The sequence below is a fragment of the Coregonus clupeaformis genome, chromosome 3 (genome assembly GCF_020615455.1).
Source record: "Coregonus clupeaformis isolate EN_2021a chromosome 3, ASM2061545v1, whole genome shotgun sequence".
Lineage (NCBI taxonomy): Eukaryota > Metazoa > Chordata > Actinopteri > Salmoniformes > Salmonidae > Coregonus > Coregonus clupeaformis.
In genome coordinates, this window is record NC_059194.1 from 13,360,841 (window position 1) to 13,378,231 (window position 17,391).

Below are 17,391 nucleotides of genomic sequence, written 5' to 3' on the forward strand. Positions count from 1 at the left end.
TTTTTATTAAAAAATAAATGCACAGTTGGTTAAGGGCTGTAAGTAAGCATTTCACTGTAATGTCTGCACCTATTGTATTCGGCGCATGTGGCCAATAAAATTTGATTTGATTTGCCTAATTGTTGATGAAATTGATTATGAATGCTGGAACTATTTATTGGAGAATACAGAGGCCCATAGCAACACAATCCAACGGAGATAACTGCTGATCAGCGGGCCTAAAAGAGGAACCTGACAAGTTGAGATGAAGTGAAACTAAGCAACAGTGTGCATGCCGACAAAGCATAAAAAATACATTTGCAGTCAATCAGTGAACAACAGTGTGTGAGATAACGCTATCTCAAAACACAACACTTTACTGAGAAAAGGTCTGTCTCAACAGACACCTCTACATAGAACCATAGAATCTGTCAAGTTCAATCAAACACTGTGGTTAATGTATAGTACGTGCAGATTTGAACCACAGAGGTATAACAATCCCTCCCTCTCTCAGTCTGTGTGTGTGTGTGTGTGTGTGTGTGTGTCTCTGTGTGTGTGTGTGTGTGTGTGTGTGAGAGAGAGAGAGTGAGAGATAATTAACACAACTGCACCGCCAAGCCAACACCTAAAGAAAGTGTGATGAGTCAACCCTTTTTCCTGCTTGAGGGCGGCAGACAGTTGAGATCTATCTGTTCTCAGGGTAAAACCCTAGAAGACTGTGTCTGGATGTCTATGGGCTGTTTTAAATCAGCCTGCTGTCTGCCACCATTCACAGCATGGTTGAGCCAGCACCATACACACACTGAACTCTGCGTGACCTTTGAGATGCTGATCTACACTAATCCTATTGCTATAGCTAATGGAGAGTAATAAAAAATATACTATAGTGTAAAATATACTGTGTCCGTAAAATGTACAGCGTATTAGGAAAGTATTCATACCCCTTCACTTTTTCCACATTTTGTTACGTTACAGCCTTCTTCTAAAATTGATTAAATGTTGTTTTTTTCCTAATCAATCTACACACAATATCCCATAATGACAAAGCAAAAACAAGTTTTTAGAAATGTTTGCAAATGTATTAAAAATACAAAAACTGAAATATCACATTTACATAAGTATTCAGACCCTTTCCTCAGTACTTTGTTGAAGCACCTTTGGCAACGATTACAGCCTTGAGTCTTCTTGGGTATGACGCTACAAGCTTGACACACCTGTATTTGGGGAGTTTCTCCCATTCTTCTCTGCAGATCCTCCTAAACTCTGTCAGATTGAATGGGGAGCGACGCTCCGTTCATCTTTCCCTTGATCCTGACTAGTCTCCCAGTCCATGCCGCTGAAAAACATCCCCACAGCATGATTCTGCCACCGCCATGCTTCACCGTAGGGATGGTGCCAGGTTTCCTCCAGACGTGACGCTTGGCATTCAGGCCAAAGAGTTCAATCTTGGTTTCATCAGACCAGAGAATTTTGTTTCTCATGGTCTGAGAGTCTTTCGGTGCCTTATGGCAAACTCCAAGCGGGCTGTCAAATCAAATCAAATTTTATTGGTCACATGCGCCGAATACAACAGGTGCAGACATTACAGTGAAATGCTTACTTACAGCCCTTAACCAACAGTGCATTTATTTTAAACAAAAAAGTAAGAATAAAACAACAACAAAAAAGTGTTGAGAAAAAAAGAGCAGAAGTAAAAATAAAGTGACAGTAGGGAGGCTATATATACAATAGAATAAAGTGACAGTAGGGAGGCTATATATACAGGGGGGTACCGTTGCATAGTCAATGTGCGGGGCACCGGCTAGTTGAGGTAGTTGAGGTAATATGTACATGTGGGTAGAGTTAAAGTGACTATGCATAAATACTTAACAGAGTAGCAGCAGCGTAAAAAGTATGGGGTGGGGGGGCAGTGCAAATAGTCCGGGTAGCCATGATTAGCTGTTCAGGAGTCTTATGGCTTGGGGGTAGAAGCTGTTGAGAAGTCTTTTGGACCTAGACTTGGCACTCGGTACCGCTTGCCGTGCGGTAGCAGAGAGAACAGTCTATGACTAGGGTGACTGGAGTCTTTGACAATTTTGAGGGCCTTCCTCTGACACCGCCTGGTATAGAGGTCCTGGATGGCAGGGAGCTTTGCCCCTGTGATGTACTGGGCCGTACGCACTACCCTCTGTAGTGCCTTGCGGTCAGAGGCCAAGCAGTTGCCATACCAGGCGGTGATGCAACCAGTCAGGATGCTCTCGATGGTGCAGCTGTAGAATTTTTTGAGGATCTGAGGACCCATGCCAAATCTTTTTAGTCTCCTGAGGGGGAATAGGCTTTGTCGTGCCCTCTTCACGACTGTCTTGGTGTGTTTGGACCATGATAGTTCGTTGGTGATGTGGACACCAAGGAACTTGAAGCTCTCAACCTGTTCCACTACAGCCCCGTCGATGAGAATGGGGGCGTGCTCAGTCCTCTTTTTTTTCCTGTAGTCCACAATCATCTCCTTTGTCTTGGTCACGTTGAGGGAGAGGTTGTTGTCCTGGCACCACACGGCCAGATCTCTGACCTCCTCCCTATAGGCTGTCTCATCGTTGTCGGTGATCAGGCCTACCACTGTTGTGTCGTCGGCAAACTTAATGATGGTGTTGGAGTCGTGCCTGGCCATGCAGTCATGGGTGAACAGAGAGTACAGGAGGGGGACTGAGCACGCACCCCTGAGGGGCCCCCGTGTTGAGGATCAGTGTGGCAGATGTGTTGTTACCTACCCTTACCACCTGGGGGGCGGCCCGTCAGGAAGTCCAGGATCCAGTTGCAGAGGGAGGTGTTTAGTCCCAGGATCCTTAGCTTAGTGATGAGCTTTGAGGGCACTATGGTGTTGAATGCTGAGCTGTAGTCAATGAATAGCATTCTCACGTAGGTGTTCCTCTTGTCCAGGTGGGAAAGGGCAGTGTGGAGTGCGATAGAGATTGCATCATCTGTGGATCTGTTGGGGCGGTATGCAAATTGGAGTGGGTCTAGGGTTTCTGGGATTATGCTGTTGATGTGAGCCATGACCAGTCTTTCAAAGCACTTCATGGCTACAGACGTCAGTGCCACGGGTCGGTAGTCATTTAGGCAGGTTATCTTAGAGTTCTTGGGCACGGGGACTATGGTGGTCTGCTTGAAACATGTTGGTATTACAGACTCAGTCAGGGACATGTTGAAAATGTCAGTGAAGACACTTGCCAGTTGGTCAGCACATGCTCGGAGTACACGTCCTGGTAATCCGTCTGGCCCTGCGGCCTTGTGAATGTTGACCTGCTTAAAAGTCTTACTCACATCGGCTACGGAGAGCGTGATCACATAGTCGTCCGGAACAGCTGGTGCTCTCATGCATGCTTCAGTGTTGCTTGCCTCGAAGCGAGCATAGAAGTGGTTTAGCTCGTCTGGTAGGCTTGTGTCACTGGGCAGCTCGCGGCTGTGCTTCCCTCATGTGCCTTTTACTGAGGAGTGGCTTCTGTCTGGCCACTCTACCATAAAGGCCTGATTGGTGGAGTGCTTCAGAGATGGTTGTCCTTCTGGAGGAACTCTGGAGCTCTGTCAGAGTGACCATCGGGTTCTTGATCACGTCCCTGACCAAGGCCCTTCTCCCCCGATTGCTCAGTTTGGCCGGGAGGCCAGCTCTAGGAAGAGTCTTGGTGGTTCCAAACTTCTTCTATTTAAGAATGATGGCGGCCACTGTGTTGTTAGGGACCTTCAATGCTGCAGAAATGTGTTGGTACCCTTCCCCAGATCTGTGCCTCGACACAATCCTGTCTCGGAGCTCTACAGCCAAGTCCTTCGACCTCATGGCTTGGTTTTTGCTCTGACATGCACTGTCAACTGTGGGACCTTATATAGACAGGTGTGTGCCTTTACAAATTATGTCCAATCAATTTAATTTACCACAGGTGTACTCCAATCAAGTTGTAGAAACATCTCAACGATGATCAATGGAAACAGGATGCACCTGATCTCAATTTTGAGTCTCATAGCAAAGGGTCTGAATACTTACATAAATAAGGTATTTCTGTTTTTTATTTTTTTATAAATTTGCAAACATTTCTAAAAACCTGTTTTAACTTTGTCATTATGGGGTATTGTGTGTAGATTGATGAGGAAAACAATTAATTTAATCAATTTTAGAATAGGGCTGTAACGTAACAAAATGTGGAAAAAGTCAAGTGGTCTGAATACTTTCCAAATGCACTCTTTATAGTATGTATAAGCTGGAAGTAGAAGCCTAAGTGTTGTTGTCCATTAGTTTACTCCAATTAGGGGAGGGATGGTATGGTTAGGGGAAAATAATAAAGAAGCTAAATATATTTAAAATTATATATATATTTACCAAAAAATATATGGGGGATTGGAAATTATGCATATAATTACATTGATAGATGCCACAATCTATCTGCAATATTAAAGCTGATCTACCCCTAAAAATGAAAAACAAATATTCATCATCAAAGTTTCATTCTTCTGAGACTGAGATTTTTCTTTTATTGATTTTTTACATTATTAATTTCTAATAAATGGAAGATAAATCACTGAAATAAATAAAAAACAGAGCAAATGCTGGGTTTTCATCTTCAGCCTTAGAAAATTCAGTACTCCCAACAGAATTCCAGAACACAAACCATGTAACCATTACAACGAAAACAATACACAATCTCTCCCCTTAAAAATGCAATCTCATCCACAATACTTAACTCCAATGCTTAGCTGTTTTAGATTATTTCTCTCCACATTCGCTTAGTTGCTATCAACAACCCTGTAAAATCAATGTTTGTCAATCACCAAAATACTTGGTCTCTATGGCCGCTTTGCACCAATAAATATAAATATCAATAACTTTCCATTTCCAATTGAGAAGAACTGAAGAGAACTCAAAGTACAAAACCATTTATCTGCAAATGAGCATGTCATCGCACCTTGAATTTCTTTCATTCACATGAATGCCTGGCCTAAGTGCTGAGGCATGATGCTGGGCCCACTTCACACATACAACTGATCCATAAACACCTACACAGTGAATCCATGGAGTCCAGAAACCCTCCACAATGACAGACTATTATTCCACCCATATTCCAATCGATTATGTCACTTGTCTATTTGTCATAAATACCATGGAATGTAGCTAGGGTATTTATGCTGAGAAGACAAGTGTTGAGTTTATGCAATACTTTAGCACATAACTTCATATACATTTTAAGTGTGCAAGACTAATCATTAATGGAATCTATATGACATATGGGCTAGGTTACAGTATGTATTTGTCAAATCAACCAGACTCCAGATTTGGAGGAGAATTAGTTCCAACTCCCCAGTATTGTACAATCATACCACCTAGATGGCTTCATGCATGAAGTCAGAGAGCAGTCTCAAAACATGTCAGTATGTCATGTCAACATTGTTATTATGTTGACATGCTTGAGAGCAGCTCTATTTATTCAAAGAGATGTATGACTACTACACACTGAAATGTAGAGCAGATTAGATAATATGCCTCTTAGGTAATTCAATCTGTGTTAATCAATTTTGCACTTAACTGAAAAAATGTTCACTTAAGTTAACTGCAACAAATATTTTAGTTGACTTGCATTAAACAAGTTGAAATACAGCATTTCACTGAGACAGTATAACCCACATAACCCTCAAGTTATCAAGGGATCTTGGGGTAAATATGTCAGCACACTTCAGAGGTCACAATTTACTCTGGAATGCAGAAGAGGGGAGGGGGCTCTGACAATCCGGATCTCCTGAATTCCTCTAAAATGTTTTCATTCCTTCTGTCCATTTTGTTAGAAGTCAAAGCTATGTTTGCGGTTATGCTTTGATAACTGCAAACATGGGACAACCAAAAATGACTCAGTAGATGTCATTCTAGTGACAGACTACCTGCTAAAAGTGACCTTAATCTTAAAATCACTTGAGGGGTTATCCTGATGTAATTGGCTGTTTTTTGTGTGTGTACACATCACAAACCAGAGCTGTTGTGATGGTATCCTACCCGGTGACTCATTAAACAAACACAGCTTTCAAAAGTTTCTCTCCTCACAAGAGTCGCTTTCACCAGGTCAGACAGCCTTTCACAGAAGTCTAAAGGATACCCACGCTACGGGGAATCCTAGTGCCCTGTCACCACAACTCTCAGCGGGCTGTGTCGGAGAGGTGACAACCCCCACCTCTAATCCAGCTTTAAGACAGACTTATCACGTCCCTAATCTCTGGCCTGGATCCACACGGATCCACATTCACAGTGATCACAGACAATCTCTGGAAGAAATCAAGGGTGGCAAAATCAGGGAAAGTGTTGGCAAATGTTTTGGAGGACATTTAAGGCCTGCATGTATCGAGGCATGCATATGCAATAGGGAGGGGGAAAAGGAGGGAAAAACAAAAAGTCAGATCAAGGCTCCACCCAGGGATGAATGATTCCTTCCTCCCTCCACTCGCAGGCCTTCTGGGTTTTGCGAGAGCCAGAGCACAGGCCTGCCTCTTCACCTCTGCTGCACTGTTGAGGATTGAGCAACAACAGTGAACATGCCTGGCCCTGAGACCTCTTAAGGAGTGTGTAGCTCGCAGTGAGCTCACTGAGTGAGAGCGTGAGAGACTGCTTAGATGACGTCAGCACTCAGCAGTGAGGCAGCACTAAAGGCCCGGCCGGGCTGGGCTGTGGAGCCAACAATGGGAAGGCAGTGGCGGGGCGACTGGAGGACGTTTAAGAGTTACAGAGAGTTGTTGTAATTATCTACTTTTCCACAACGTTTAAATACCACACAAACCACACCCTCTCAGGAGACTCTGGGGGTTCTAATCCTACTATGTCATTACAGTCCACAAAACACTGGTGTTTTCTGGGGGTTCTAGTCCTACTATGTCATTACAGTCCACAAAACACTGGTGTTTTCTAGGGGTTCTAGTCCTACTATGTCATTACAGTCCACAAAACACTGGTGTTTTCTGGGGGTTCTAGTCCTACTATGTCATTACAGTCCACAAAACACTGGTGTTTTCAGGGGGTTCTAGTCCTACTATGTCATTACAGCCCATAAAACACTGGTGTTTTCTGGGGGTTCTAGTCCTACTATGTCATTACAGTCCACAAAACACTGGTGTTTTCTGGGGGTTCTAGTCCTACTATGTCATTACATCCACAAAACACTGGTGTTTTCAGGGGGTTCTAGTCCTACTATGTCATTACAGTGCACAAAACACTGGTGTTTTCTGGGGGTTCTAGTCCTACTATGTCATTACAGTCCACAAAACACTGGTGTTTTCTGGGGGTTCTAGTCCTACTATGTCATTACAGTCCACAAAACACTGGTGTTTTCTGGGGGTTCTAGTCCTACTATGTCATTACAGTCCACAAAACACTGGTGTTTTCTGGGGGTTCTAATCCTACTATGTCGTTACAGTCCACAAAACACTGGGGTTTTCTGCTGGCTAGAAATCACAGCCATTCTCTTTAAGATAGTTAACCCTGCTGGAGCACATACCAGAGATTACAAGTTTTGGGCCTCCAGCATTGCACCCCACTCCTACCCCTCCTGTCTGCGAGGTAGTCTGCAACCCAGAGGAATGGTTGCTTTGTTTTGTTTGTACTTCTGGTCACAGGACTCTGTATGTACTTGTCACCACAGTAATTCCCTGTCCACAGGGCTATGTATGTACTTGTCACCACAGTAATTCCCTGTCCACAGGGCTATGCATGGCAGCTCCTCTGCTTTAGAGTCTCAGCCTGCCAGAGGCCCAATGGAGCAGCTCACCAATGGACAGATTCTCCCATCCCCAGCAGCCCTGCTGCATCAACACAGACGAGACCTACCTGCCCATTGCAGCCAGGACATAGTTGAGTAATTGGCTCTCTGTAGGCTCAGCACAAATTGGAGGGACATATTTGGTAAACAAAGCTATAAAGTCATCCAGATAGCCATCCTGCTCTTTAACGTTAGGCTAAACTGATTATCTTCTTTACCTTAGCAGTGGCTAGGGTTAGGGAATTCTCCTGGATGACTCAACATGTCTCTTGATCCACAGAGGAACTGAAAGAACTCGCTGTCATACTACTTGACTTAACATGCTGGCCTTGTACAGGAACAGTTCCAGGTTACACTACAGTACGTCAGTGATAGGAAATGGAGCAGTCTGAAGAAAAATGATCAGCTCAACCGCAGGCCTACATCCTGGTTGAGCAGAGGAGGCAACTTTGCCTTATGCTCAAGGAGTTTACTAACAGCAGGGCAAAAACCGTCCACTGTGTCACCTACAGTTGATTGACAACTCTGGTGGCATAGAAAGCCCTGTGGCTACAAGTGGCAAAAGTTCAACTTTGTTCAATAATATAATTATAATAATAATAAAATATACGCCATTTAGCAGACGCTTTTATCCAAAGCGACTTACAGTTATGCATGCATACATTTAGCGTATGGGTGGTCCCAGGAATCGAACCCACTACCCTGGCATTACAAGCGCAATGCTATACCAACAGAGACAAATGCCCTGCGTGTTGCCGAGTATAATTCCCGCTCTCCCTCCCCTAGCGTTTCTGCTGCTGTTTGTAACCTGCTTCAGTTACAGCCCATCTTTCCAACCAGTTCTAGTTTCCACCAGGGAGAGTGGGGCTGACATTAAGATGACCACACTGAAGCGCAGCCCGTGAGAGACCATATCTCTCCAGTGTTGTAATTAAGACATGGGAAGAGTCCACTTTAAATAGATCCTGTGACTGTCCTACATACACCGGTCACTAATCATTACTGAACATGGCTTCATTTGGAAGTAAACTTTGTTCAAGTTAATCACAGGACATTCAGTCAAAGTAGTTTGTGAAATATGAGCAATGAACTCCCCACTGATTTCATTTCCAGGCATGGGATGAGGTGCACTGTGCAGTAATAGCTTAACTGACACTTGAGACCCAACGACAGTGTCAAACTGATACACCTTGTACATCAACCAGTGTGTAGGTAACTAAACAACACTGTACCAGACTATATTAACCAGTGTGTAGGTAACTAAACAACACTGTATCAGATTATATTAACCAGTGTGTAGGTAACTAAACAACACTGTATCAGACTATATTAACCAGTGTGTAGGTAACTAAACAACACTGTACCAGATTATATTAACCAGTGTGTAGGTAACTAAACAACACTGTATCAGACTATATTAACCAGTGTGTAGGTAACTAAACAACACTGTACCAGACTATATTAACCAGTGTGTAGGTAACTAAACACTGTATCAGACTATATTAACCAGTGTGTAGGTAACTAAACAACACTGTATCAGACTATATTAACCAGTGTGTAGGTAACTAAACAACACTGTACCAGACTATATTAACCAGTGTGTAGGTAACTAAACAACACTGTATCAGACTATATTAACCAGTGTGTAGGTAACTAAACAACACTGTATCAGACTATATTAACCAGTGTGTAGGTAACTAAACAACACTGTATCAGACTATATTAACCAGTGTGTAGGTAACTAAACAACACTGTACCAGACTATATTAACCAGTGTGTAGGTAACTAAACAACACTGTACCAGACTATATTAACCAGTGTGTAGGTAACTAAACAACACTGTACCAGACTATATTAACCAGTGTGTAGGTAACTAAACAACACTGTATCAGACTATATTAACCAGTGTGTAGGTAACTAAACAACACTGTATCAGACTATATTAACCAGTGTGTAGGTAACTAAACAACACTGTATCAGACTATATTAACCAGTGTGTAGGTAACTAAACAACACTGTACCAGACTATATTAACCAGTGTGTAGGTAACTAAACAACACTGTACCAGACTATATTAACCAGTGTGTAGGTAACTAAACAACACTGTACCAGACTATATTAACCAGTGTGTAGGTAACTAAACAACACTGTACCAGACTATATTAACCAGTGTGTAGGTAACTAAACAACACTGTATCAGACTATATTAACCAGTGTGTAGGTAACTAAACAACACTGTACCAGACTATATTAACCAGTGTGTAGGTAACTAAACAACACTGTACCAGACTATATTAACCAGTGTGTAGGTAACTAAACAACACTGTACCAGACTATATTAACCAGTGTGTAGGTAACTAAACAACACTGTACCAGACTATATTAACCAGTGTGTAGGTAACTAAACAACACTGTACCAGACTATATTAACCAGTGTGTAGGTAACTAAACAACACTGTATCAGACTATATTAACCAGTGTGTAGGTAACTAAACAACACTGTACCAGACTATATTAACCAGTGTGTAGGTAACTAAACAACACTGTACCAGACTATATTAACCAGTGTGTAGGTAACTAAACAACACTGTACCAGACTATATTAACCAGTGTGTAGGTAACTAAACACTGTATCAGACTATATTAACCAGTGTGTAGGTAACTAAACAACACTGTATCAGACTATATTAACCAGTGTGTAGGTAACTAAACAACACTGTACCAGACTATATTAACCAGTGTGTAGGTAACTAAACAACACTGTACCAGACTATATTAACCAGTGTGTAGGTAACTAAACAACACTGTACCAGACTATATTAACCAGTGTGTAGGTAACTAAACAACACTGTACCAGACTATATTAACCAGTGTGTAGGTAACTAAACAACACTGTACCAGACTATATTAACCAGTGTGTAGGTAACTAAACAACACTGTACCAGACTATATTAACCAGTGTGTAGGTAACTAAAACACTGTATCAGACTATATTAACCAGTGTGTAGGTAACTAAACAACACTGTATCAGACTATATTAACCAGTGTGTAGGTAACTAAACAACACTGTACCAGACTATATTAACCAGTGTGTAGGTAACTAAACAACACTGTACCAGACTATATTAACCAGTGTGTAGGTAACTAAACAACACTGTACCAGACTATATTAACCAGTGTGTAGGTAACTAAACAACACTGTATCAGACTATATTAACCAGTGTGTAGGTAACTAAACAACACTGTATCAGACTATATTAACCAGTGTGTAGGTAACTAAACAACACTGTACCAGACTATATTAACCAGTGTGTAGGTAACTAAACAACACTGTACCAGACTATATTAACCAGTGTGTAGGTAACTAAACAACACTGTACCAGACTATATTAACCAGTGTGTAGGTAACTAAACAACACTGTATCAGACTATATTAACCAGTGTGTAGGTAACTAAACAACACTGTACCAGACTATATTAACCAGTGTGTAGGTAACTAAACAACACTGTACCAGACTATATTAACCAGTGTGTAGGTAACTAAACAACACTGTACCAGACTATATTAACCAGTGTGTAGGTAACTAAACAACACTGTATCAGACTATATTAACCAGTGTGTAGGTAACTAAACACTGTATCAGACTATATTAACCAGTGTGTAGGTAACTAAACAACACTGTACCAGACTATATTAACCAGTGTGTAGGTAACTAAACAACACTGTACCAGACTATATTAACCAGTGTGTAGGTAACTAAACAACACTGTACCAGACTATATTAACCAGTGTGTAGGTAACTAAACAACACTGTACCAGACTATATTAACCAGTGTGTAGGTAACTACAACACTGTATCAGACTATATTAACCAGTGTGTAGGTAACTAAACAACACTGTATCAGACTATATTAACCAGTGTGTAGGTAACTAAACAACACTGTATCAGACTATATTAACCAGTGTGTAGGTAACTAAACAACACTGTACCAGACTATATTAACCAGTGTGTAGGTAACTAAACAACACTGTACCAGACTATATTAACCAGTGTGTAGGTAACTAAACAACACTGTACCAGACTATATTAACCAGTGTGTAGGTAACTAAACAACACTGTACCAGACTATATTAACCAGTGTGTAGGTAACTAAACAACACTGTATCAGATTATATTAACCAGTGTGTATGTAACTAAACAACACTGTACCAGACTATATTAACCAGTGTGTAGGTAACTAAACAACACTGTACCAGACTATATTAACCAGTGTGTAGGTAACTAAACAACACTGTACCAGACTATATTAACCAGTGTGTAGGTAACTAAACAACACTGTATCAGACTATATTAACCAGTGTGTAGGTAACTAAACAACACTGTACCAGACTATATTAACCAGTGTGTAGGTAACTAAACAACACTGTATCAGACTATATTAACCAGTGTGTAGGTAACTAAACAACACTGTACCAGACTATATTAACCAGTGTGTAGGTAACTAAACAACACTGTATCAGACTATATTAACCAGTGTGTAGGTAACTAAACAACACTGTACCAGACTATATTAACCAGTGTGTAGGTAACTAAACAACACTGTACCAGACTATATTAACCAGTGTGTAGGTAACTAAACAACACTGTACCAGACTATATTAACCAGTGTGTAGGTAACTAAACAACACTGTACCAGACTATATTAACCAGTGTGTAGGTAACTAAACAACACTGTACCAGACTATATTAACCAGTGTGTAGGTAACTAAACAACACTGTATCAGACTATATTAACCAGTGTGTAGGTAACTAAACACTGTATCAGACTATATTAACCAGTGTGTAGGTAACTAAACAACACTGTACCAGACTATATTAACCAGTGTGTAGGTAACTAAACAACACTGTACCAGACTATATTAACCAGTGTGTAGGTAACTAAACAACACTGTACCAGACTATATTAACCAGTGTGTAGGTAACTAAACAACACTGTACCAGACTATATTAACCAGTGTGTAGGTAACTAAACAACACTGTATCAGACTATATTAACCAGTGTGTAGGTAACTAAACAACACTGTATCAGACTATATTAACCAGTGTGTAGGTAACTAAACAACACTGTACCAGACTATATTAACCAGTGTGTAGGTAACTAAACAACACTGTACCAGACTATATTAACCAGTGTGTAGGTAACTAAACAACACTGTACCAGACTATATTAACCAGTGTGTAGGTAACTAAACAACACTGTATCAGACTATATTAACCAGTGTGTAGGTAACTAAACAACACTGTATCAGACTATATTAACCAGTGTGTAGGTAACTAAACACTGTATCAGACTATATTAACCAGTGTGTAGGTAACTAAACAACACTGTACCAGACTATATTAACCAGTGTGTAGGTAACTAAACAACACTGTACCAGACTATATTAACCAGTGTGTAGGTAACTAAACAACACTGTATCAGACTATATTAACCAGTGTGTAGGTAACTAAACAACACTGTACCAGACTATATTAACCAGTGTGTAGGTAACTAAACAACACTGTACCAGACTATATTAACCAGTGTGTAGGTAACTAAACAACACTGTACCAGACTATATTAACCAGTGTGTAGGTAACTAAACAACACTGTACCAGACTATATTAACCAGTGTGTAGGTAACTAAACAACACTGTATCAGACTATATTAACCAGTGTGTAGGTAACTAAACACTGTATCAGACTATATTAACCAGTGTGTAGGTAACTAAACAACACTGTACCAGACTATATTAACCAGTGTGTAGGTAACTAAACAACACTGTACCAGACTAGGCCGATAGGGAGACTCCACAGCTGAGCAGAAGAAGTAAATAAAGTATGTTAGATACAAACTATCAGTTATTATCAACAAGTAGCCTAGATGCCTAACCTATGTACTGTTGCTTGGTTGATGTTTATGTCATAGTGCTGATCATGCCGTTTAGGTTGGCTCAGGTCATATCTATAGTATAATGCTGACCCTCTTGCACAGCACAAAAGACTATCCTGCAAACCACAAGGATATTCTTTGACCCTCAGGGTCAGCAAGTTGCTGAACTTTCCATTTAATCTGTCTCTGCAACAGGAATACCTTTCAAAGGCCTCAGGTTGTACTTGTAGGAAGGACTTTGATCAAAAGGCCTATAAATGCTGAGGGTTTTCAAAAGTAACTTGAGTGAAATACGAGCAGCCATCTAGGTCAAAATGTGAATGCTACATTAAATAGTTAATATGATTCCCATTTGGGGCTGTCAGCCCATCAATATATATTTGAAGCTTGTCTTGCACCACAGGGATGCAATGTATGACAACATGTCAACTCTGCAGGGTTACTAGAGAGAGTGAGCAGTGGGGTTGGTTCATAGACTGCTGATATGGTTTGACTTTAACACCAGGGCTTACCATTGAGGTGACTGATTAACAAGCTCTAATGCACAATAGTACCACGTGAATAGGGCGTGCTCATGAATCCCTTTCAACACAGGACTTATGAGTAGTAAAGCTGATTCACTCATAAGTAGTGTGTGAAACCTACGTAACAATTGATCTAATGTGGAAAGTTTATATTAACCCTTGAATGTCAAAAAACAGGACAGGACAGACAGTTCAGTGTAACTTTTCAAAGGAAGTTGGCTATTGCATAGCCAGCAGATACGACCCGCTTGCTTACAGCTGCACTAGGGTAAACTGCCGTTTTTGTCCTCATGCTAGCTAGCAGTAGGAACAGCAGCCATTATGGAATGGCACCTGGCATTGAACAACAAAGGAGCTGATTGGATGACAATGCCATTCCAAAATGGCTGCTGTGGCTTCTGCTACCTAGCATGAGGACGAAAAGGACAGTTTTACTGAAAAACAAGCAGTCTTTCAATCTTCTCGGTGTAACAGTTGGGACAATGGGACAATTCGGAGTACAACGCATTTCTCATCCCTGGATTGAGGTACGTTTTCCAAGCCATATCTCGCGCCTGCTCCATGGTGTCTTAATATACACAGAAACGCTGTTTGACACTAGTGCAGCTGTAAGCAAGCGGGTTGGATCAGCTGGCTAGCTATTGCATAACAACAAGTAACTCAGAAAATACCCACCAGTTTTTTGTTTTTACTCTCATCCTCTTTTTCTTTCTTTTTATTAGCTTTATTAGGATCCTCTCCACCGCTTGCTTGATCCATTTTGCGATTTAGTTCCTGTAAAGACTTCAGAAGATTCCTTGAAAGTAAACTCGACCACTCTTGTGAACACTTTCAAAACAACCAGGGTTAGGTTTCCTCAAAAGCCATGCCATTCAAGTTGGCATAATGAAAATGTTTGACGTATTCCAAATAAAGGTCAGTTTCTTCTTTATCACTGTATCCTGTTCCAAAGTAAAAGCTTCCTGCTAGACGAAGAAAGGTGTGGTAGGGTAGTGCTGTATCCGTCCAGATGTCTTTTCAACAGTTGGTGGTAGGGTAGTGCTGTATCCGTCCAGATGTCCTTTCAACACATTAGCAACTGTCTCTCAGTCCAATCCGCAGAGAAATCTGTCCCAAAAAGAACAAAGCATATCTTTTGAATGTCAGTGTCAATCGTTTTCTCAGCAGTGGTGCACAAATTGTGTATCTAAAAATCACTGTACCGCTCCACGTTAACACGTGCTTTCAGGTATAACCTAATTATTATTCAGGTACCTTTGCTGTGAATAGTGTACGCCATAATACTGTACAGCAATGTGTCAAAAAAGCCTGTCAACGGTTTGTTTTGTGAAGAAACAATGTTGCCATATACTAGCGTGGAACACAGTAAAATAAAAGCATTACTGTTTCACAAAACAAACTTACTAGTTGACAATCTAGCAAGGATAGCAACAATGTAACAACACGATACAAATGTAGCAGGGTTACTACCGTGGTTATATGGATAGTTTACGCTGTCAAGACACATTGTAAGATGCAACATCACTGCCTCAAAAGTATTTGAAATACCACAAACAATTTTATTAGATAGGACACGGTTGCTGTCTAAGCGCTTACTTTAGAAATACCTTGCAAACCGGTGAACAAAGACGACATTTTATTTGACCTAAACAGCTTCATTAAACTTAATTGACTTAGTGTAATAGCTTACAACTGTATACAATGTAACAATTATATAAATCTGTCAAAGAAAACTCACAAAATCACATCCCAAGCTTACCATTGCAACCAAACATGAGAGCCAGACTGAATGTATGTGGTTCTGCCCACCGAACATTCCGATTCGCCCAAGAGCCATGCTAGGAAACAGGTATTCCATCAGCCATTGATCACATCAGCGATCACTCAGGGGATCGGGTTGCTGACGTCGACCAGGGGGTGTCACTAGTTACCACAGCCACAAAGTCACACACACACACACACACACACATATATATATATATATATATATATCGTACAAATTCATGAAAACGAAAATGTGCTTTTTGGTGTTCATTTAAGGTTAAGCATAAGGTTAGCAGTGTGGTTAAGGTTAGGGTTAAGATTACGTTTAAAATAAGATTTTAAGAAGATACATTTTTGAAATAAACGGGGTTTAGCCATTTGTGGCTGTGGTAACTAGTAAAGACCGAGGCGGAGACTATTTTCTGTAACGGAGAGGTAAGACTGACTTCACAGTGACTGGAGAGGATTTAATCATGAAAGGGTACCAGCGGATTCAAATAAATTGAGCGCGCATGTACGTGTATGCTCATTGTGGTGTGTGTAACAGAGAGAGAGAGAGAGAGAGAGAGAGAGAGAGAGAGAGAGAGATTGTAAATACAACCCATATTTATGTTTATTTATTTTCCCATTTGTACTTTAACTTGCCAGGTCGCAGTTATAAATGAGAACTTGTTCTCAACTGGCTTACCTGGTTAAATAAAGGTGAAATAAAAAATTAAAACTATTTGCACATTGTTACAACACTGTATATATACATAATATGACATTTGAAATGTCTTTATTCTTTTGGAACTTCTGAGTGTAATGTTTACTGTTAATATTTATTGTTTATTTCACTTTTGTTTACTATCTACTTCACTTGCTTTGGCAATGTTAACATACGTTTCCCATGCCAATAGAGCCCTTAAATTGAAATTGAATTGAGAGAGAGAGAGAGCGAGAGAGAGAGAGAGAGAGAGAGAGAGAGAGAGAGAGAGAGAGCAGAGACAGAGACAGAGAGATTCACCCTGCACACCCTAATTGACAAAGAAACAAGACAAAGGCAAAGTCTTCTCATGCTTTGTTGATTTCAAAAAAGCTTTTGACTCAATTTGGAATGAGGGTCTGCTATACAAATTGATGGAAAGTGGTGTTGGGGGAAAGACATACAACATTATAAAATCCATGTACACAAACAACAAGTGTGTGGTTAGAATTGGCAAAAAACACACATTTCTTTCCACAGGGCCGTGGGGTGAGACAGGGATGCAGCTTAAGCTCCACCCTCTTCAACATATATATCAACAAATTGGCAAGGGCACTAGAACAGTCTGCAGCACCTGGCCTCGCCCTACTAGAATCTGAAGTCAAATGTCTACTGTTTGCTGATGATCTGGTGCTTCTGTCCTCAACCAAAGAGGGCCTACAGCAGCACCTAGATCTTCTGCAC

The 17,391-nt window shown here is 40.8% G+C and overlaps 1 protein-coding gene across 3 annotated transcripts in view; it reads right to left on the reverse strand.

Moving 5' to 3' along the window:
* LOC121540695 (protein diaphanous homolog 2) overlaps window positions 1-16,059 on the reverse strand; it is a 677,119-nt gene extending 661,060 nt beyond the window's left edge. The window contains exons 1-2 of one of the 3 annotated variants that reach the window (XM_041849734.2): window positions 15,958-16,059; window positions 14,874-15,305 (exon numbers count right to left, since the gene is read on the reverse strand). In XM_041849734.2, coding sequence (XP_041705668.1) covers window positions 14,874-14,957 — 84 coding nt within the window. In that variant the 5' untranslated portion in view covers window positions 14,958-15,305; window positions 15,958-16,059. The other 2 variants (XM_041849750.2, XM_041849742.2) reach the window with 2 other exon arrangements.
* Between the last annotated feature and the right edge of the window lie 1,332 nt (window positions 16,060-17,391).